This window comes from Etheostoma cragini, chromosome 21, assembly GCF_013103735.1.
Source record: "Etheostoma cragini isolate CJK2018 chromosome 21, CSU_Ecrag_1.0, whole genome shotgun sequence".
NCBI classification, from domain to species: Eukaryota; Metazoa; Chordata; class Actinopteri; order Perciformes; family Percidae; genus Etheostoma; species Etheostoma cragini.
In genome coordinates, this window is record NC_048427.1 from 2,045,066 (window position 1) to 2,067,517 (window position 22,452).

Consider the following 22,452-nt stretch of genomic DNA (forward strand, 5'->3'; position numbering starts at 1 on the left):
AGACCATGTCTTTACAGACCTGGCTTTGAGCACGGCTCCCTGACAACCTTCCTCAAAGTCTCAGAGAAGCCACATCTGTGCATATCTTTAAAAAGCATCTTAAAACCCATTTATGTTCCTCTGCTTTTTTCTTTACTTTGTGGCTCTACACTTCCTAGTTTAATGAGTCATATTCTGTCTCTTTCCCTTTTTCTCCTTTGTGTAACTGCTGTTCTTTAAAGCGCTCCATAAACACTTTGCTTGGTTGTGCACGAGGGCACTGTTGGAATACCGTCTAGACCTGCTCTTTTATGAAAAGCGCAATGAGATAACTGTTGTTGGGATTTGGCGCTACATAAATAAAACTGAATTTTATTGAATTGAACTGTTATGTTGAAACAGAACCGGAGACCACAAGTAAACTGTCGGCCACATAGAATATCTCAACCCAGGTCTAAATTCCACACGCCTTTTGAGTTTACCTCTAGTTTGCCAGATTTCCGTGCTTCCTCCTCATTTAATGAGATTGTCTTCTCCAGCTGCTCCCTGGTTTCCAGCAGCTCTTCCTTCAGAAACTCGGCCTGCCTCTTGACGTTTCTGTTCTCGTCCCTCTCCGCAGCCAGTTTCTCCTGAGCGTCCTGCAGCTGGCCGACAAGAGTCTGACACCGTACCTGAAGAGGACATGATATCAAGCATTTAGCATAGAGGAAATTCACGTCATCGTGTGTAATTAAAATAACTTCAGCCTCTTTTTTATGTCCCCACTCTTAGATCGTCATCTGGACAGTTCTGCAGTGTCAACTGCTGCGACAGCCTCCTAGATAACTCCTGGTTCTGACTCTTCACATCGTCCATGTTGTGTGCGATGCTTTGCAACCTTTGCAGCTCTGCAGAGAGCCTCTCCTTGTCTTTCTCACCGCTCTGAAGGTCAACCTGCCAAAAGGTAAAGCACACACACTTAAACACAGCAACAGGGTTCTGATCTGGACCCAAATAATCTTTATCTGACCTATGTGTTGTTGGATAACTTGTCAGATTATTAAAAAACTACAGTCTAGTACAGACCACAGTCCATCTGTTTTGGGTAACTATCTAGCCTTTTTTTATGACATATATATAACTGTGAGCCGGGGTTAGGCTTAGGTCTTTATTTTATTTACATCTTCAGTAGAAGTGCTTGGCTTCATTTATTAATAAGAAAAATATAAAATAACGCCAGCTTCATCACCTCAAAGTATTGCAATGCTAATTACATTTACCTGAAGGAGCTGTATGCTGTCTTTCATTTTGAGCAGTTCTCTCTCTTTTTCTCTGAGATGGGAATTTAGCCTAAAACAACCCCAAAAACAGGTGTTACAGGCCAAGAAACATTACGCAACAAGGCCAACTTTAATAATGAAAACATATAGAAATGAGCAGACTTGACTCACATGGAAATCTCCACACTTTGAGCATCGACCTTCCCCTTCAGCTCCTCACGCTCCTCTTTGAGCTGGTTGATCTTCATCACAGCTCGGTCGTATTTCTCCTGAACATGTTTAAAAACCAAGGATTGATACAAGATTTTGTCAGAGCCTTTAACAGCTAAAGAGATAAACAATCCTACCTCATTTGGTCTTGATGCTCCGTCTACACTCAAGCTTTGACTCCATGTTTTCTGCTGAGTAGCATTGTGTTGCTGCATCTCCATCTGCTTTATCTTCTGGGTCAACATCTCCTCCTGGCAGGAACACCAACGTTAGTTTTCACTCTGAAACAGAAGCACTGAATTCCCACGTAGACCAAAAACAAACCTTTAAGTTGTCTGTTTCTTTCACTTGTTGCTGTAACAGGCTTTTTAAGTTTTCATGTTGTTCCTTCATTTGATCCATTTCTTTGACCAATTGACTCATTTCTTTGTCTTTCTGTTCATTCTGCCCCTGGAGAAATTAAACACACCGTGTCAGATATCAAAGTTCAATTCCTATTTATCTATTTCTCTCTATTGTGCAATGAGCAAATATGTTCAGTATCTCTCGGCAGACCTTGCAGCTGGCAGCTTCTTGCTGTTCCTTCTGTAGATCATTTTTTAAGGTTTCATTTTCCTTCCTTATCTGATCCAGCTTCTTCTGCAGTTCAGCTTTCTCATGTACGCTCTTTTCAACCTGCTCCTGTATTCAACAAAACACATTAAATCAATTTAAAGCCTTGCTTACTTTTGCCTACAGGCTGACATCTGTTGTCATTGCTAGACAGAACGACTTTATCACCCTGTTGAACTGTTAAAAGAAACAGTGGCAGGCTTTTGCTCTACATCGGTCATATGAGTTTGGTACCTGTGTTGTAATAACCATGAGGTCATCATCTGGGCTGCTTTCAATGCTTTGTTCCACCGGGTTTTTGAAACAGAACGGCGTGCTGGCTCCCCGCACTTGCCCAGTAAAGTCAATGTAGCAGAACTGATAGAACTCGAGCTCATCCTTAGGCAGGTAGTAATCTGGTGGGACAGGAACAGAGCAGACCGCTAGAGAACTAAATATTTTCTAAATGTCTTCATTATGTCACTGGAAGTAATCAGGGAACTAAACACTTTATTGAGGCATGCGTGAAAGACGAATAATGTAAGTCAGCTGTTCACAATGTGGGGTGAACGCCCAAAGTCAAAACATGAGAGTAAGTGAGGTTGGAATGGACTAGCGGGACTTTTACTCATAGTGGAGTATTTTCCCTTTGCTGTTTTAGTACTGTTACTGAAGTAAAGTACCTGAATACTTCTTCCACCACTGCCTAAATCTGACTGTAGTCTAGTCTTGCATGGAGGATTTGACTTCACCAGATAGGATGTCAACGACACTGAGCCAACGGGTCAGACATGTGTCACAGCAGCTCATAAAAACAGATTTAGGAGCTTGTGGCACTTATTATGCTTAATCTGTTGGCACATAAGACACCCAGGACGCACCATCTGACAGGAAGTGTACATTACAAGCTAACATGACAAAGCATTATCACACTGCAGTAAAAGTGAAACTATTTCTTACCTTTAAAAAAAGCTTGCCTAGTTGCAGACTCTTGCCCTCCCACATCCAGACATGGCTCCACCCACACAAAGGTATGATAATCCTTTGTTGTGCTCCACCCTACCTGTACAAGAAAAGTTAGGACAAAAACTGAGAGATTCATTAAAGAGCCACACAGATTTATAAAAGCTAAGTTGATATCAAAATAAGAATTAGAGCTGCAAAGATTAATCCATTAATCAATTAGTTGTCAACTATTGATAATGGATTAATCAGGTAGGCTAATAACTCTCTGATTCCAGCTTCTTAAATGTGAATATTTTCTAGTTTCTTCAATCTTGAAAATATTTGAGCTATGAGCAAAACAAGACATTTGAGCATGTCATCTTGGGCTTTTGTCATTTTAAAGACAAAACAACTTTCTCTATGAATCAAGAAAATAGTCGATAGATTAATTACCAATGAAAATAATCCTTAGTTGCAGGCCTAATCAGAATTAGATTTAGATGGACTCATCACTTGCATGGATGATGTCTTTGGTGCATTAAACACATGAAAATGGAGTAAACAATCTTATTTCCCCCACCTTGAAAATGCCCACCCAGTCCCTCGGGTTTGGCTGGAAGGCCTCAGTGAGGGTGTAGCGGCAGGTGAGGGGGGTGGAGGGTGGGTATGAGTGAGGGGTGTCGATGAACACCACCTGGGAGAAGGTGCGTGCTGTGGGGCTGGTGGCAGCCGCCTCTGTAGAGCTCTCCATGCTGGGCTGCAGCCAGTAAACACATAAAGAACATATCATGACTGATGAGGGCACGTGCTATGACCGTACACAGTTAAAGTTAAGACCTGTGTATGCATGGTTGTGTATGAGAGCAGCTTCTTCCTGTTGTTGTTTTTGCGCACCTATCTTAGTTTCACTTGTTTCACAATCGATTACGCATCGAGAATGGTCCAAAAAACACTTTCCCCAGCGATAAAAACGCTTACACTACACGATGAAACGAGTCCCTTCTCTCTAGACATGGTATGTTAATATGTTACAAAAACTTTTAAACGGCTGAAGTTTAATTAAAACATCAAAACATGAAGAAACCGAAAGTGAGCTTGTTAAAAAAAGACCGCGCCCGAGACATTATATAACGTAAACTTTGATACACAAACTGTTTTTACTACAATAAGTCTTAACAATGCTACAATTTTGGTAAAATATTCCGTAAAAAAGACAAAACTTACATATTAGCTTGTTGTCAACCACCCCGACATCAACCGTCAGCTCCTGTCAGAACACAACCAGCCGCTGTGCTGCATTCAGGTGCTCCTCGGACGTTTGTACCACTGAATAGGTTTCTAAATACGTCATACCACTTTAGGCTTTTACTGTTGACAACTTCGGCTATATTTTGGCTTTTCACCTTACTAATATTTTCTATTTTACTTTAATCCCACTTTTTGCTGCAACTGATGCACAACAATTCACATCTTTGGCCTGTCTTTAATTTACAATCCCTGTAGTTATTTAGTTATTTAGTTATTATTATTCTTGCATTTTCTTCAAATTTATAACATAACATGGACGTATTACTTTTATTTTGTTTCCTTTGCCTGTTTTTCTACCATAGGTTTTTAAGCACGTTTGTGTTTGTTGACATTTTAATTACATGACAAAGAAAGACTTTAGTTTAATGCTAAGAAAGTTCACAAAAACACAAATAGGTCCTTTTTAGTCAACCAGCAGTCTATCATGGACAACCGTTAGAATAAAATTGGTGATGTTTATAAAACATAAATCAACAATTAAGTTCACACAGACACGTAAAAATAACCACAGCGTATAACGTCATGTGCGCTAAAATCAAATCCTCTTACTGCCTTATTTCCGATTGTCCTTGAAATCATCACTAGTTGCGTTGCTTTAGCCCCACGTGCTACATTATGGGAAATGTAGGAACATTTCAACAACTCAGTCCTCCACTCGCTTCTGCAGTATGACATTAAAACACAAGAGGGAGCCAAACTCGTGTTCTTTAAACCTACATAGTAACACGGAATGTGTGTTATAATAATCCTTATATATATTGTGTTATTATATCAAACACTTAGATATCGGCCAGTTTAAATGTCAGTGGTATCAGTTGTATTTTTGCTATTTATTTGTAGATGACAGGCTCCTAACATATCAGCCATATGACAGTATTTGGGCGGTATCCTTTGACCAGGACATCCTATTATCACAGTAGCTATATTGTACTGCAGTGGATGAATTAACAATAATAAAAAAAAACTTTAATTCACTTTTTTTTAAACAAATCTTTATTCATAGACGTGGATAAACATCAGGTAAACAACATATTCTGTACATCAAACAGGCAAACAAACAAGCTAAGGGAGGTTTAGGAGTTACCAAAAAGAAAATACTAACTAAGAAAAAATTAAAATAAAGTGACCACAAACAGAAACTCTCTCAAGAGTGTGCTGCCTACCATATGAGCAGGTATCCTGCCTCTTTTAATTCTTCAGATACTTGTCAATCAGCAACACATAGAAATAGTAAAATGAGTGATACATGATACATCTCGGCTGCCAATGTGATTTATAACACCTAAAACATTTGTTTTGTTGTGTGATGGAATAATTTTCTTCAAACACTGTAAAATGACAAACATCACATGTTATTTACAAGGGCAGATGTGATCAGAATTTTCTTTCCAGAGAGACAAATTTGTGTTTTCTGTAAGGATTACCTTATTACATGATCTAGAAACCATTTAAACTGCAAGATGCACCTGTGGATCATTCTGTAGATGAATCTTTTCTCATCGGTGAGCCATCAACCAATCAGAGACGAGGACTTTCACAATTCCGGCTTGTGATTGGCTAAAGATGGACCTTCCATCTGAAAAGGCACCGCGCGTGTGTGCCTCCAGTTCATTCATGTTTACATTTGTTGGTTACGTCCCCACTACTCGACAACATCAACAACATTACTAAAGGCTGCTCAGTTAGTGCAACTCGTCGGTAACGAGTGGACACACTTGTTTGTAACGGTAATGTAACGTTTATGACGATTTTAGTCGCTTAAAAGTTGAATGTTTAAAGTCTCTTGCTAGCGGTAGTTAGCCTAAAATCGCTAGTGAGAAGTCAGCATTCCGTTTCCATAGCTACAGCGTGGTGTATATAATGGAAAACAACACTCAAAAAAGTAAAGAAGCTAAACATATCAGCAGTAAACATATTATGCAGAAACATGGCCCCTGTGAGTGTTTGTTTGTTGGATTAATAATTAATGCAATAATGTATGCATTAATTTACTATTAGGCCGCTTTGTCAAAGTGGAGCGGATTTTAACTAATTTATTTAAAGGACGCTAACTGTTGGTTAGTTTAATCAACTATAGCTGTTGAATAAATGTAGCTAGGTAGCCTATAAGTAAAAAGTACAATATTTCCCTTTTAAGTTAAGGAGTTTAAGTTGAAGAAAGCCTATGGAAGTATCTCAAAAATGTACTTAAGTAATAGGAACTTGAGTAAATGTAGTAGCTAGCTAGCTAGCTACATTCATTACATACATTTATTTGACCTGATGAGGACGATCAGCTGTATTGAGACTGCAAATCATCCTATCATGCTGTATTTTGAAGTGTAATTAAAAAACTAGATGGTAACTGTAATTGAAATACTGTAAATGGGACCTTATCTTAAGTATATAAATATTATAATCATGTTTTGATAAAGTTATTTTTGTTCTGGTTCGCCCACTGCGACCATAATGAAAACACTTAACTTCAGTTAGATTACTTTTAGTTTTCTCCACGGTGTATTTCATTCAGGGGGGCTATAGTTCCCAATGTCAAATGTGCAATTTATTGTTCTCGTTTGTTGGCAAGATGTGAGGTATAATCCATACCTGATATCTAATGGGGCCTGAGCAGTGTTTGGGTTTTGGTTTGTTACCAGTTACACAACAAATTAGAAAATGGTACATGGTACTTCATTTAAAAAAAAAAGTTAATGCTTCTCTTGTAGAGCAGAATTTGAAAACTAATCCCCACTTTGCACATTCAGTTCCCAAAGCTGTGCTTCTTTACAGACAAAGAAAAATGAAAAATAGTTTGTTTGTTATTGTTTTTTTTCTATTTATTAACACACCTGGGACAATATAGGAAAAAAGAGCACATTAACTTCTGCATTAATATTTCTATAAAAATACACCATTGTCACATTTAAATTATATTTGTCCTGATTTTTAATTGTAAGCAAGCTCATGTTGCCCGTGTGACTCTCTCACACACAAAACATTTGCACCCATATACAGTTTAAATACCTTGAAATTAATTATCCATTCAGCACCTGACATCAATTCAATTCAATTCAACATCAGTACTGGAAGCCTAGGCTGGTATCTTTAAAGTATCATAAAAAAGACAAACGTTAGATAAGTAAGTGTGGAAGGGTGTATGTTGTCATCTAATGATTAATTAATGTTGATTGTTTGAGTAATCAAGACATAGTTTCAGCACTAGATTGTAGCCACAGAGAGGCACAGTTCATCATTTTATGTTATTCTTCCACATTGTTGTTATCATCCAGTCTGGTTTTATCTGGTTGATACCTGGTTGGCTGTCATGACAACTGGGAAACACACGCTGCAGCGTCCCGTTTGTCTACTTTCTTCTTCTCTGACCAGCCTTTCCCCTTCTGCCTGTGCTCTATTTTTAATGTCTTCAATGGAAGACTAAGCTTCAGCTGCGGGTTTCTATTTCAACTTGGCTAACAAGATGGATGTCCAGCCTGTTCACTTACACCACAAACCGCCGCGCTGCTTTTCAGCACAGATTTAAATTTAACATCTGGAGGTGTTGACAAACACATCTCTTATTTCAGTTAACAAATATCAGGGACTATCCTCTCTCCTCTTGCTCCGTGCTGAGGTCTCATGCCCATTTTCTCTTCACCATGTCAGAAGGGATCAGGTGTTTGTCCACACAGTTTCTAATTGGTCACCAGATCCTTGCTTGAGTGTGTAAGTCAATCTGAACTGAACCATTCTTGTCATGACACAAATCTACTCTCTTTTTACTTCTCAAAGACTCCGGAGGCAGACGGTGCTCCAGGTGGAGATGTGGCTCATTGGTTTTTATACTGAGGAGTGTGACAGCGTCTTAAAAGGCTCTTGAGACAAAGATCGGTGTATCAAAGACGCGTGGAGGCAGACGGACGGACGGACGGACGGACGGACGGTGGAGGCAGCATCTTGGAACACCTTGGTCCTCACAAATGTAGGCTTAACAGTGCAGGTGAGTGAGAATTATTTCTGATATGAAGATGGAGACAACAGGTCACTCAGTTGCCAGTTTATGATGTACAATTGGCTTAAAGTTATGCATTCTGCAGAGTTGTCTCATATTTTCTTTCCATCCCAATAATATCATGGAGGGTAGACTAGATATTAGATTCAATTCAACAAACTGGAAAAAACGACCACAAATTTAAATCAGCACCTCGTGAAAACTGAACATTATGACCTTCATGAAGAAAGGATTTGTTTTAGACTGCATTAGTTTTAGGCATTCGATGTATCTAATAAACTGGCAACGGAGTGAGTTGCATCACTGAAACCTGATGGATTTGCAATTAGTGCTGAAAGAATTGGTTGAATAATCAATAAATTAATCAACCGAAAATGAGCTGTTAGTGACTTTGATTATCATTTAAGTAATTTGTCTAAAAATCGAGAGCATTTGTGTACCACCGCCTGTCAAATCTACATCAATTTGCTGCTCTTTTTGTTTTAAATTGCAAATGAAACAGCTTCATGTTTTTTTTGGGCTGTAGTCAGACACATTTAGCAGTTTTAAGAGGAGACGTCATGCTTTGACAAGACTATATACTTTTATTTAATAATAAATATAATTTTTAGCTGCAGCTTCAATTGTGAACATAGAAATGTGAAAGACAGTGTGCTCTACAAATTAGAAATTTTAATTAGATAAGTTTTAATGTAGAATTCCATTATATTAATTAATCAGACAGTGACTACCTCCGCAGCAACAGAGCTAGATTCTAAATTTGCATGTGTATCCTCTCTGAACAAACAACTTGATTTAGTGTTAAGTGCTGCAGTTTGTTAGTTACTTTTTCTAGGATATTAAACAATATTAAGTGCCAGCATGGCGTGTCAAGAAGTAGCCTGAATGTTGGATGTTTGTGACACTGAGCAGTTAACAAAGTCATTCTTACTGAATTCAGTCTTTGTTTGTCAATGACAGATAGCACACATGTGTTATTCATGTTCCTGATGGTTTTGCACTCTGAGGGAGAACTTTGGAGAAATCCTTTGCGGGTCTGTAACCGTATCCGGACTGAGGTCAGTGGGCCGCCTCGGTCCAGCGTAAAGCTCACAGTTCAGGGCCAGGATTATCCTGATCATTGGATCAGAATACCGTTACCTAGCACCGTAACCTCCCGCGGAGTACCTGGGATGTCCCTCCTTACCGCCACCACCATCATTTCCACGACTTAACTTGACCTGCCTTTCAACCCTACAAGACACCAGATAGGAGGCAGGGGCAAACAGCTGAGATGCTGGTGTGATGACTGAACACCGTGCTCGGGTCAGAGTGAAGACGGACATTCACAGAATAAGACCACATAGGTGGAACTGAACTCTCTTACGTTTATTTGTATAAACTTTAGATCTTTAGTCACGCTGGATGGACAGCTCTATGAGTAGCAGTGTTGGTCAGTTGGTCACTTTGGTCCAGACTGAAATATCCAAACAACTGTTAAATAATTGTCATACTTTTTTTTTTTTTTACAGACATTTATGGTCCCCAGAAGGTGACTCCTAATGACTTTGGTGACTGAGTTTTCATCCAGTGCCACCATAATATTTAATGGATTTCCATGAATTTGTTACACGACATACACGATCCCATCCGTGACGAATTGTTACAACTTTGGTGAACCCCTTGACTTTTCACCTAGCACCAACATCCCCATGAGCCTCAACTGTACTTTAGTTAGTCCTACAGTAATTAGCAAAAGCATTGAACATAAGCATTGTCACTGTGAACATGTTAGCATGCCAGCATTAGCATTTTGCTCAAGTACAGTCTCAAAAAGCCACTAGAATGGCCGTGGACTCTTGAACGGTGTCCCTAATCCATACTTATATGCACAGGAAATGACACAGTAAGATTGATTACTTATTTTAGTTTGATATTGTCTTTCTGTGAGCAGCTTCTCTATTTCCTTTTTGCATTGCATTGTGGGAAAACGGCACAGTTAATATCAAGCGTATTTTGTCTGCCTTTTCACTACATACTAAAAATCTGCGTAGAATAAGTGGGTAGAATGGATCTGTTTTCTTTATGTTGAATGTACACTTCAGTCACGATAAAAGGGATCAGTCACTGCAGTGTGATCACATTTAAAAAAAAAATGCTGTTAGCATAGACAGTGGACACTCATGTATTCAAGTGTCAAAAATATAAACTTGGGTTATTAAATGGCCTAGTGAAGACACATGTTGTACTGTGTTTACCTAACCTGTGAAAAAAATATACAGTACAACATAAGAACCTACCTTGTTAAGTAGTGGGCAATGGATGAAGTGGACTGCTTATAAAGTCCCTCACGAGGACTCTACTAAAACCATCACATAAAGAAACAACTGGGATATTTGAATGTGTAGCAGTATGTTGTACCTCCTTTGTTTGAGCATTATGAAAAGCACTACAATTAAAGTTCTGGTTGGCTTAAAGTTGATTCTCCCCTGCTATTGTTGCACTGCTCCCCACTGTGTGTATCCGTCCCGCCACGATAACTCTTGACTAGCCGGTGCGTGACACTGTGCCGACAGCCAGACCACTTACCTGATGAGAGAAATGGAAACGGAAACATGATTCCATGCAGGCACTTACAGCATGTCCTTTGTTCAGTTGGATTGAATTTCATTCAGAGGCTGCGCAGCAAATCCTGTTAAAACTTATCATGTAAACGAGTGTCATACATGGAATGGCATCATTAGTTTTTTTATGTGTGTGTAAACTAACCCATACTGTAAGATTTTTTTTTTTTACATTTGCTCGCCGTCAAATGAGTGTATTTGTTTTTGTTTGTGCATGTCCAGGATGGGTCTACCTGTGGACAGCCTAGACAGGAATGAAGATGCACGTAAATATGAGCAGCGGGGAGAAGGAGAGGGTGGTGAAAGCCAAGTTGAAGTCTGCAGCATCTCCCCGCCGCCCAGCAACAAGAAGAGGAGGAAAGGCAAGAAGAGGTACTTTACTGCAGGATCTCATCCAGTTGTACTGTTGTTTCACATTGCAGGTACAGTACATTGCATTGGAGCACTGACAGTTGTGATTTTGCAACTTGTCCTAGAGGCTCTTAACTTAGTTTTCTCACTTATCCTCATAATTTGGTGAAGGTAGGATGAGCGTGATGAGGCCTTTATAGGACCTTGCAGCAAAGCAGATGTCTGTCCCTCTTTCTGTCTCTCTTTTCTTCCAGATGACTGTGTATCAACCTCACCAACTGCAAATATGAAAGTGGTAAGTTTGGACGACTATACAATAAATGTCTATTATTCTGATATGTCTGTACAGATGTCAACACCAGATGTCTGTACAGATGTCTACATTGCTCTGCACCATCCCATATGCTATAGTCATGTAGTGTGAATTGAACACTGCATGGCCAAAAGTATGTTGACACCCCTGTCAACACTACGGATTTTCAGGGTTTGGGCTAGGCCCCTTTTTTTATTTCAAGGGTAATTTTAAAGGCCCTGAACACCAACAAAGGTGTATCCAGTCTGACTGGCTGATTGGACCTCTTCCCAGGACTGAGGGTGTGTTTTGACTGATTGATTGACACCTTCCTGGATCTTCTGTTAGCTCTGTTGCATCTGGCAGAACAAATGACAGCTTCATCATTCTTACTGGTAGAAAAGATTTATGAACTAATACATTCCCATCTGAGTTCTGGCCCCCTTTAACCTGAGCAGAGCCAGAAAAAGTGAAATTTTGTGTGTGTGTCCGTGTCCGTGTGTGTCCGTGTCCGTGTGTGTCCGTGTGTGTGTCCGTGTGTGTGTCCGTGTGTGTGTCCGTGTGTGTGTGTGTGTGTGTGTGTGTGTGTGTGTGTGTGTGTGTGTGTGTGTGTGTGTGTGTGTGTGTGTGTGTGTGTGTGTGTGTGTGTCTGCGTGTCTGCTGCAGTCCCAGCATCTAGAAAAGACTGAAACCAGAAGTGAGGCGGCTGTTACAGCAGCTGATTAATGTTCATAGTTTAGAAAAAAAAGATGTTTAACAATCATGTTTTGGGTGTAATGTTCGGGTGTCCTCATACCTTTGGCCCTGTGCTGTAACCCGTAGGTCTTACATCAGTCCTTGTTGCAGAAAGGTTTCACAGACACGTGCACTTCAATAATACACACACAATAAAAATAGTCCTTGCTGTTTGTACATTACTCAGTGCGGCGTGCTGCTCGTAGATACGGCCTCAGAGAGGCCATGGAGGGTGAAGACTGGACACTTTTCTGGACCGACTACTCTGTCTCTCTCGACCGTGTTAAGGACATGAAGCGGTATCAGGTATTCAACGGAATTTGCTCACATAATACATACACATTACTGCCATCATTATAGAAGTCTAATTAAATTGAATTCAATTGTATGAATTAAGCTGGAAAGGAATCGATGGGGTGCTGTCACTCTGCTCTGTCAAATTGTAATAGCCTTACATGTAATTTAAATTCTTCTGCTCAATATGCCTACCCATGAAATAATAAAACAGAGAGATTTCCAAAGAGATTATGAGATTGAGTAATTTATTCAGCGCACAATATTCATGGTTCATAACATCTTTTCAGCTCAAGCAATCAATTTTTTTTTTTTTTTTATCTAATTGTGTAATTCAGAGTGTTCAGTATTCTGCCAACAGATTACTTCCCCTCTAGGAACAGTCATGTGTGTCTCTTGTGTCTTCGTAGAAAATAAACCATTTCCCAGGAATGATTGAGATCTGCCGCAAAGATTTACTCGCAAGAAACATGAACCGTATGCTCAAGCTTTTCCCCAAAGACTACAATATCTTCCCCAAAACTTGGTGCCTTCCTGCAGAGTCAGTTTGTACTTTTCACAGTAATTTTGTTTCTTTTAATTAGTTTTAGTTTAGGCTCAATGCTTCTTAATATACTAACTTCTTATTTTATTGTACTTTGCAGTTACAGTGACTTCCAAGCGTACACCAGGGCCAAAAAAAGCAAGACGTATATCTGTAAGCCAGATACCGGTTGCCAAGGCAAAGGCATCATCATCACCAAGTCAAGTAGAGAAATCCAACCTGGAGAACATATGATCTGCCAGGTTTACATCTCCAGGGTGAGGTTCTGCTAAATACATGCACAGAAACACAGAAACACACACACACAAACACACACATGCACAGAAACACACACACCCACACAGGTTGAAGTTTACATGTGTTTTTCATTTCCTCCTCAGCCTTTTATAGTTGATGGATACAAGTTCGACATGCGTATCTACGTGCTGGTGACTTCATGTGACCCATTTAGCATATTCATGTTTAAGGAGGGACTGGCTCGCTTCTGCACCACCAAGTACAACGAACCGACACACGGCAATGTGGTAAGACATGTTATCATATGTCTGGTTATATTCTATAATAACAAGTATTCTGTGTGTGTCAAAGACTGCTACATCTTCTTCCTCTGGCCACATTAAAGCACATCAGAAAACCACCACACATGACATGTTTCATTCACACACATAACAAGGGTGTCCATTGTAATTATAATTTAACAAAAAAACAAAAAAAGTACATATTGATGATAATGCATGTTATAATATCGGTACAATAATCTGTATCTTTATGATTACCAAGTACTTTACAATTGAAGTTGTCATTAGAAATAAATAGCATCAGGCCATCACACTTGGCGTCTTTCTTGACAAGAAAAAGTTGACTACTGGCAGCGATTTTATTCCAAAAAACAGCCGAGAGCATCTTTTGTTGCTATGACTACAGCTACTGCTACAGTATCCTACCTAGAGTGGTATGTTGGGCGTTGCTTACGTTAGATAAAACAAAGTGGTAGAGAGAGAGACAGAGTAAGAGAGAGGTGCTAACGTTACATAAACAAAGTGGTGGAAAGCTAGAGAAAAAAAAAAGAGACAGAGAGAGAGGCGCTGCTAAAGTTACACAAAACAAAGCGAGTTCCCTGTACAGGGAGCACCCGTTCATACTGTTTAACTCGCTGTGCTCAAACTCCATTTTTTGATGTTGTTATAAAAGCGACAGGTCTGGCTACTCTGCTTGTCAACTAAGCTTGACGTAGGGCGTTTTTTCAGAAAAGTTGAATTTCTTTCAACTTCAAAAAGACGCTCCGAGCTCCAAAAAAGAACTCAGTGGTGGAATTTAAAAAAGCGCTCAGGATCTTTTTGAAAACACAGTTTACTATTACTTTAATATTACTATTACATTATAATGTAAAAGAGACGCTGGCAGCTTAAAAAAAGACGCCAAGTGTGAATATAGGTGAGACATGCAAGAAAATGCCAGAATGTAACTTTGGTTGTATAAAAATAAGAAACAAGAATAAAGTAACGGCATATACAACCATTTTGGAAGAGCTGAGGCTATAACTAACTTCAATTTTACAAAAAAGCATAGAGGCTTTTTAAAATGACTTTATTTATATCCAAAGATACTCCGTTTTTTACCACTTGACTTAGAAAACGGAAAATTCTCACATAAGGAGAAGGTGAAATAATATTTTCCATTTTTGTGTGATAATTTGCTTAAATTGTTGTCTGGCAATCTACTGATTGTTGTTGAGTGTGATATGTCTTTGCTTTCTTCGTATTTGTCATGTTAGGATGATGTGTGCATGCATCTTACCAACTACTCCATCAACAAGAACAGCGAGAACTTTCTTCGTGACGAGGACACTGGCAGCAAACGGTAATACGTAGACAATGCTTGTTGTGACATAGTACTACTTAGAATACTGCATATTCATTGAATGCTTGTTTTGTTTGTCCTCCCAGGAAGCTGTCCACTCTGAACAAGCTCCTGGAGTCCATCAGCTGCAACACAGACAAGATGTGGAATGACATTGAGGACATAATCATAAAGACTCTGATCTCTGCCCACCCAATCCTGAAGCATAATTACCACACGTGTTTCCCAAACCACACCACCGGCAGCGCCTGCTTCGAGATCCTGGGCTTCGATGTGCTGCTCGATCACCGGCTTAGACCCTGGGTGCTGGAGGTGAAAGACCATGACACCTAAGTTTAAAATATAACCATACATTTGCAAATGCTTTGTTGTTATGTCCAGGATCTTGAGATCTTTACAGTTATTATGCGTTTCAATTGCGTGCAGGTAACAGAATTGAATGAATACATAGTTTCTTATCCACCCCTTAACCTATAAAACCTATTTTTTAAAGTAGCTTTGATAAACAACTGTTATTCCACACTGTTTGGCAGCAGGTGTTTAATTTGTAAAGTATTCAAACAACAAACTCCATGTTTGTCAAGGCTGCACCACTGCAGGTCTTATTTATTGTTTTTTACACACTTACCTAACATTGAGCTAAATTTGGGATATTTGGAAAATTGAAGATCTCCAGAATCAAAAATAAACGCTAATGGGTTAAAGTGTTACTCAGGAAATCCCTGATCCTATTAGACGTGTAAATGGATCAGTATTTGTATTCCAGGTGAATCACTCCCCAAGTTTTACCACTGACTCTCAGCTGGACCGCGAGGTAAAGGATGCGTTGCTGTATGACACCCTGGTTCTCATCAACTTGGGCGCCTGCGACCGCCGCAAGATCACCAAAGAGGAGCGTCGCAGGGTGAAGGACAGGCTGCAGCAAATCAGCACCAAAGAAGCCAGGTAGTTCTGTCATTCATAAATGATGCGTGTGTTCCCCCCGAAGGTCATACACCTGTCCCTGAATGCCTCCTGCAGACACATACAGGTGACTGCTTCTGTGTGTGTGTGCAGGTCGGAGGAGCTGCGTCAGTGCCAGGCAGCCACGGTGGAGCAGATGGAAAAGTACGAAGCCAAACACCTGGGAGGCTTCAAGAGGATCTACCCCAGAGAGGGAGGGGAGAAATACGACAAGTACTTCAAACACAGCAGCTCACTCTTCCAGGAGACCGCAGCGTCCAAGGCCAGAGAGGAGTGTGCCAGGTACCTGCACCACGCTTTCAACATTCCCAAAACAATTCAGTAGAGAGCAGAGACTGTTCATGATGCACATAGATCATAGAAAGAAACCAAGAAAAAGAGAGAAGAGGGCAAAATTGAATCAGCTCAATTTGTGTACAAATGCAGAACTTTGGGGGACAATGAACTCAAAACTATTTGTGTGCTAGGGGCTGTTATTAATGTCAACCCTGTAGAAAAGATTAGTCAATTACTCTAGTTGATTAACAGTTAATAGACAACAAGTTGTCACATAAGAGTGTATGTTAGTGACTGCTCACTCTAAAACAGGGATCTTCAAAGGGGGGTCCGAGACCCCTAGGTGGTCCTCCAAATTATTGTTAATTAGGGCCAGAGCGCCTACAGCGGCGAAGGCTCTATTGAAACTGAAGGAATTATTCTTTCTTTCACAAATTAATCTCCTTTTTGAGGGGCTCAACACACTCGAAAATTCACCAAAATTGGTGATCATCATCATCCTTTGACGGCTTTTAAACCGTTTGAGGTAGTCTTGTGTGAGGTATCATTGAACTCAGCAGAGAATTCCTCATTGATTGGTGATGGTTTGATGCGCCTTTTTTCATAACTAATAACCCGTCTGAAGTAGAGTCATGTGTGAGGTATCATTGAACACAGCAAGGAGTTCATTTGTCATTGGTCAATGTTTGGCCCACCCCCTATGTTAAAGCCACGCTCCTTTTAATAACCAATGACCCATTTCTTGTACACTTTTGAGTGATGTATCATTGAACTCAGTGTGAGAGAATGAGAGAGTTTCCATTTTCATTGGTCAGGGTTTGGCCCGCCCCCAATGCTTTCACCACACCCCCTTCCACACCTAATGAACTGTATGAGGTAGAGTCTTGTGTGAGGTATCATTGAACTCAGAGGGGAGTTCTCTTTTCATTCCTGATGTAGTGTCTGAGTGGAGATGCAAGGTCACAAGGAGCGGCGTCCGCCAATAACCTCGACGTGCACAGAGGAGCGAGGGCCCAACACATTATAGCGAGTTTAAATCCCAGCTGATGATAGGCTCTCTGGTCTATAGGTCAGGGAATCCACTAAGGCCATACACATACACAGTTAATCCTGAGGATGTGTGTGTTTAACATGAAAAGATGATTTATAAAATCATGCCAGCAAATATTAGGCTATTTAAATAGCTTTGTATTCAATGCAACAAAAAAAGGCTTTAGGCCGCCCTACATGTTTTGGTTGGCCCAGTTTATTATGCAACTTAACTTTTTACAATGTATGTAGTAGGGCATCCCTGTGCTATCTCACTTTCAGTTAAGGGGTCCTTGCTTACAAAATGTTGAAGACCCCTTGCTCTAAAATATATCATGAGGAACAACGCATTTCTCTCAGCACGTCATCGGTAACAGGATGTTTAAACTCAAAGGTGGAGAGCATGATCATCCTCCTTGGAGAGAATGCAAACAAATTAAATCAATTGAAACTGTCGGTAACAAATCATTTCACAGTATAAATATGTATTGCACAAACCCATGACATGTGTATGACATATAAAATGAAAATTCCACTGAAATAATCAACATATTTGAATGCACTTTTTGTGGAAGTTTGCTCTTCTGTCGGTCATTGTTATTATAATCATTGCATTTTTAATTAATGAATTTTTGTTTGTATGTTTTTGAGGGTATTTAATTAGTAGTAAATTGTTACTATGATGATTACAAGTAATCCTTTGACTTAACATCAGGGAAATATGTTAAACATTCTGCGTGCATTTATGTGTTTTAGGCAACAACTGCAGGAGCTGCGTCTGAAGCAGGAGCAGAAGGACCGGAAGGGAGGCCGCAGGAAAGACTTGCAGGGGGAGACGGCGGGGGAGAGAGTCAAACCCCGAAGAGCACTAACACAACCCCCCTGCTCCAACTGTGACTGTGAGCTGCAGCCGGTGAGTCTTATGGCCTCATTACAGATGCAGTGTCCATGTGAAACCACAAGAGGGAGTCCAACAGCTTCCGTCTCATGATGAATGCTTCACATTCTGGCTGACCCCTTTCGAGTAAATTAACTCTTACCCATTTTAAATTAGTTAGAATAATATTCCTGCAGATTATGTTTTTATCTGACATTTCTCATTTCAAATTCAAATATCTTTTACTGTGAAGGCGGGAAAAACAAATATTGTTATCCAGCGACAGAAATTGCTAATACATTGTAAATGTGTGTGTGTGTGTGTATATATGTATATATATAATATATGTACAGTAAAGCAATAAAAACAAATTGAATCAAATGTGTCTCAGCCATCTCTGTCCAGTGTGGCGGTGCCTCCTGAAGCAGCAGAACCCCGAGAGGAGAAGCAGGAGCAGCTGCTGGAGGAGGACACAGACATGGAGGAGCAGGAGCGGGTCGACGCGCTCCTCCAGAGGAAGAAACTACTGCAGGACCTGGGGGTGGTGGAGCAGATCCACCAGCTGCTGCAGGGCCGCAGAGATGCAGGGGGAGTCCTGCAGGACGCCTGCACCCAGCAGCAGAGGCCGGCTCATCAGAGACAACAGACAAAGGTGACTCCAAATTACAGGGACTGTGTTCCCCTAAATAAACCAAGTTCCCCCTAAATAAACCGGTTTATTAGGGGGAACCGAGCTCTCCCTACTAAACAAACTTGAATAGTTTGTGGTCTCCATTTTCACTTGTGTGTTGGTAGTTAAATGATAATAATTGTGATGACGTTAGCCTCCAGTCACTCTGTTTTCTTTTATTTCAGTTGGACTTTTTGACTCAGTTTTCCCAGAAGACAAAGCCGCCGCAGCAGCAGCAGCAGCCCCTCACACAGATGTCATGGCAGGTAGAGACACCGGACAGATATCAAGATGATCACATATTTTGTTGCCAAATTTGTTTTTTTTTAAAGAAATTAAGAATATAAGGGTTCCTGACCCTTTGAAAAATGAATAAAAAATAGATAATTTCAGATTCAATGAATTCTAAAACTCCCCCAAAACTGTTTTTTCTCATCTCTCAACAGTTAAACACTAAATTATTAACCATGGCTACAGATTATTTAATCAATAAGTCCAATGATCATTTTTCTTAATTAAAGGAGCATCCTATAAAATTTTAAAGAATACGGAGAAAAATGTCATTCACAATCTCTTCAGTTTGCTTGTTTTGTCTCGACCAACAGTCTAAAACCCCCAAAACATACAATTCAGTCATAAAACAAGCAAATTCTCCCTTTGGTGGAGCTAGTGGAGAGATCATATCTCCAACCTGGCCTGGGAACGCCTCGGGACCCCCCAGTCGGAGCTGGTTAATGTGGCTCAGGAAAGGGAAGTTAGGGGTCCCCTGCTGGGGCTGCTGACCCCCCGACCCGATACCGGATAAACGGACGAAGATGGATGGATGAGCTGAAATCAGAGAATATTTACCTGAAAAATGACTCAAAGGATTAGTCGATTGTCAATTAACCAATCGATGAATCAACTAACCATTGCAGCTCTACTTGTAACACCTATTATTATTATTATTATTATTATTATTATTATTAGAGTTTTGTAGAATTATGTCTGTATGCAGAGAATGTTTTCTTCCTAAATTGTTGATTTTAAACTCTAAAAGTGCAGGAAAAAAGTACTTGGACAGAAACAGTCAATTAATTTAAATAAAACATTCTAATAAAAAATAAACGGGTATTTTGACGGCCTGCTCTGGGACTGTATCATATCATTATAATAAGAATGAAAACGTATTAACGGATTAGATTTAGGGTCATTTTCAGTGATTGTGTAATGCTCAGGCTGTTAAATGCCGGACCTGGTGCTTCACTGATCATTTTTGCTGCACTAACGAAGCATTGTGAAGTAGGATTTAACTGACATTACATCGTCTCTGTTCTGCAGCAGATCCAGTCCCAGATGATGTCTCAGCAGCGCCTGCTCAGGCCCCCGATGGACCAGAGGAGCCTGATCGCGTTGGAGCTCGAGAGATACAACAGAGCGGCAGAAGTACAACGAACCTCCAGCTCTCAGCGGATCCACCGGCCAGGTAAACACTTCTCTGCATGCTGGGATGTGACTTGTGACCTCAACACTGCAGCCAAAGGCAAGTTAACTCAATCTTTTCAACCTTTGGATTTGAAGAATTACTGTACAAGCTGCTGTGGCCTTTTTATTTCTTCCACTGCACAATCAGTATTTAGCCTCTGTTTTGACTGTTTATTTATTACTAAGCACTTAATGCTATTACTATACTCTAAAAAGAAAAGAAAACTGGCTTGTGATGAAAAATACTTTATTATCACAAAAATGACAAAAAAATTGCACTCAGTACTTACCATTTGACTTCCTTACTGTGTCCATCACACAAAGAGGAACAATTCCACTTTAACAATTAGTGTGTACTCTTATTTTTGAGATCAAGCATTAATCATTATAATTAGTACTATTAATGCATTGTTTTGCAAAGCAGAAGTAGTTGTGTCAATTTTTAAAATCACAAAGGAAGTTTCCAGAGAGCCACATTATTATTATTATTATTATTATTATTATTATTATTATTATTATTATTATTATTAAAACATAATTAAAAGCAATTTGAGATATAAGCAACTTACCGTTAACATTATTTATATTTTGGTATCAGTTTGTTGATATTTATAGTTTAATTATTTCCTACTTTGTAACGCAACTGCTTCACAATCGAATCGACTCGAGTTCTTTCTTATCTTCTCTTCTCTTTATAAATGACAAGAAACCTAGTTCAGTTTCCAGTTCTAGTTTTATATCTTCTCTGTGTGTCCTCCTCAGCCGGCGTCTCTCCGGCTGTCCGGCAGGACGCCCGGAGCAGCTTCCCCAGCGACGGCCGGTCCCGTCCCACCATGCCCCTCATAAACCACGTCCCTAAGAGAAGCCTGTGCTGTTCCCACATGTCCCACGACCCCGCGGCCCTGCAGAGCCTGCTCGTCATCTCCACTCGCGCCCCCCTGGTCAGGCGGCCTGGCTTCTCTCACATGGTCCGCAACGCCTCCCGCAGAGCCCCCCAGCAGCACGGGAAGGGCCAGTGAGGAGCCGGCCAGACCTAAAACCACCGTCGACACACGGGACCTGAGGAGAATTGGAGGTAGAGAGGATTTTAAACTGTGAACACACTGTGTCTATGAGGATTACCTCATGTTTTATATCTGGACTCCTGCAGTTTACTCTGCTTGCCACTTTATAACCTCAATTCCTGCAGAAAAAACCCACCATCATGGGTTTTTAACTTTTTCTACCCACTGTGTGTGCTCACTTATGTGTAACATGTTCCTCCGGGGATGAATCATCTCCAACAAACCTCACCGACAGTGCCAAAATAAAAGCAAACAAGGCTGATTTAACATGACATCGCACGCGTGATCCAAATCCCCTGAAGAAAACAGAATAAGGCTGCTGATCACCGGGAGCTGATGGGAGCTGAAGATGCCTCCATGAAACCAAATGAATATTAAGGGATGATTAATTAAGACTAGAACCCTATTTGAAGATAAACTGAGGAATATTGATAAAATAAAGGCCTCCTGCTTTTTCACTCAAGGAAAAGTTTGTGCAGTATTGAAAGTTTTTTGCACTGATGGTCAATAAAATATCTTTTTTTAAATGTGATTTTTTTTTCCTTCACCTTCTTCATTCAATTTTACAACAACAACGATTCAAGCAATTTGTTTTTTATGGTTTCATTTTCTTTTTTTATATATATAGATTTTTATTAATATTTTGCTTTTTTGTATTCACTTAGATAATTAATTCTTCCCTGTTGGTGTGGTTTGATCTGGAAGCTTCTCAGTGAGAGTTAATGGGACGTAAAGTTTTACAGCATCTCTGCATCCGGGTACTTTAGTGTTGGTCGCAGACGGAAAACAGAAAAAGACAAAATTCTCCAAAACTGGTGAAGAAACGTGGTCCTACAAGTTCAGTTAGGAGGATTTTATTCCTCAGAAAATAGTTGGTAAATAAATTGTGTAAATAAATAAAAATATAATTGTAGTTCTATGTAAAACTGGTATCGTGCAAAAGAAAGAACATTAAATGTCTAATCTTAATCTTAATTTAACGTAAACGTGGGATTTTACGTAGCAAGGCCTCGCTGAACACTTATTATTATATAAATATTAGAAAAACAACAGATGGGAGACAGAAACTCACAAGGCCGTGACAGAGTTTTATTCTAAATATTAGGAATGATTGTTAGCTAACACAGAATAAAAGATGGATCTAAAATCA

The 22,452-nt window shown here is 39.9% G+C and overlaps 2 protein-coding genes across 5 annotated transcripts in view; one reads left to right on the plus strand and one right to left on the minus strand.

The window, feature by feature from the left end:
- calcoco2 (calcium binding and coiled-coil domain 2) overlaps nucleotides 1–4,306 on the minus strand; it is an 8,619-nt gene extending 4,313 nt beyond the window's left edge. Inside the window, exons 1-11 of one of the 3 annotated variants that reach the window (XM_034859655.1) lie at nucleotides 4,209–4,306; nucleotides 3,565–3,741; nucleotides 3,000–3,102; nucleotides 2,295–2,455; nucleotides 2,004–2,129; nucleotides 1,773–1,898; nucleotides 1,586–1,699; nucleotides 1,410–1,507; nucleotides 1,239–1,308; nucleotides 745–912; nucleotides 462–650 (exon numbers count right to left, since the gene is read on the minus strand). In XM_034859655.1, the coding sequence (XP_034715546.1) occupies nucleotides 462–650; nucleotides 745–912; nucleotides 1,239–1,308; nucleotides 1,410–1,507; nucleotides 1,586–1,699; nucleotides 1,773–1,898; nucleotides 2,004–2,129; nucleotides 2,295–2,455; nucleotides 3,000–3,102; nucleotides 3,565–3,735 (1,326 nt within the window). In that variant the 5' untranslated portion in view covers nucleotides 3,736–3,741; nucleotides 4,209–4,306. Of the gene's footprint in view, nucleotides 1–461; nucleotides 651–744; nucleotides 913–1,238; nucleotides 1,309–1,409; nucleotides 1,508–1,585; nucleotides 1,700–1,772; nucleotides 1,899–2,003; nucleotides 2,130–2,294; nucleotides 2,456–2,999; nucleotides 3,103–3,564; nucleotides 3,749–4,208 lie in introns of all 3 variants that reach the window. The other 2 variants (XM_034859654.1, XM_034859653.1) reach the window with 2 other exon arrangements.
- A 1,555-nt stretch (nucleotides 4,307–5,861) lies between these two features.
- On the plus strand, nucleotides 5,862–21,783 carry ttll6 (tubulin tyrosine ligase-like family, member 6). Of its 2 annotated transcripts, none has more exons than XM_034859599.1 (17): nucleotides 5,862–6,019; nucleotides 8,061–8,268; nucleotides 11,106–11,255; nucleotides 11,489–11,529; nucleotides 12,449–12,567; nucleotides 12,966–13,096; nucleotides 13,200–13,356; nucleotides 13,480–13,623; nucleotides 14,874–14,959; nucleotides 15,046–15,271; nucleotides 15,726–15,904; nucleotides 16,016–16,204; nucleotides 17,984–18,140; nucleotides 18,496–18,756; nucleotides 18,960–19,040; nucleotides 20,095–20,239; nucleotides 21,001–21,783. In XM_034859599.1, the coding sequence occupies exons 5-17, from the start codon at nucleotides 12,487–12,489 to the stop codon at nucleotides 21,255–21,257; spliced, it is 2,094 nt and encodes a 697-aa protein (XP_034715490.1). In that variant the 5' UTR covers nucleotides 5,862–6,019; nucleotides 8,061–8,268; nucleotides 11,106–11,255; nucleotides 11,489–11,529; nucleotides 12,449–12,486; the 3' UTR covers nucleotides 21,258–21,783. The 2 variants fall into 2 exon arrangements, with proteins under 2 accessions (XP_034715490.1, XP_034715489.1); XM_034859598.1 differs by having other exon boundaries at nucleotides 11,492–11,529.
- Nucleotides 21,784–22,452: the final 669 nt, after the last annotated feature.

Excerpts from the sequence above, each read along its gene's own strand:
- ttll6 (XM_034859598.1), top strand. The coding sequence starts at position 11,107 with ATGGGTCTACCTGTGGACAGCCTAGACAGGAATGAAGATGCACGTAAA. Across the intron at positions 11,530-12,448 it reads CAACTGCAAATATGAAAGTG|TGCGGCGTGCTGCTCGTAGA; the intron begins GTAAGTTTGGAC and ends TACATTACTCAG. Across the intron at positions 15,905-16,015 it reads ATCAGCACCAAAGAAGCCAG|GTCGGAGGAGCTGCGTCAGT; the intron begins GTAGTTCTGTCA and ends GTGTGTGTGCAG.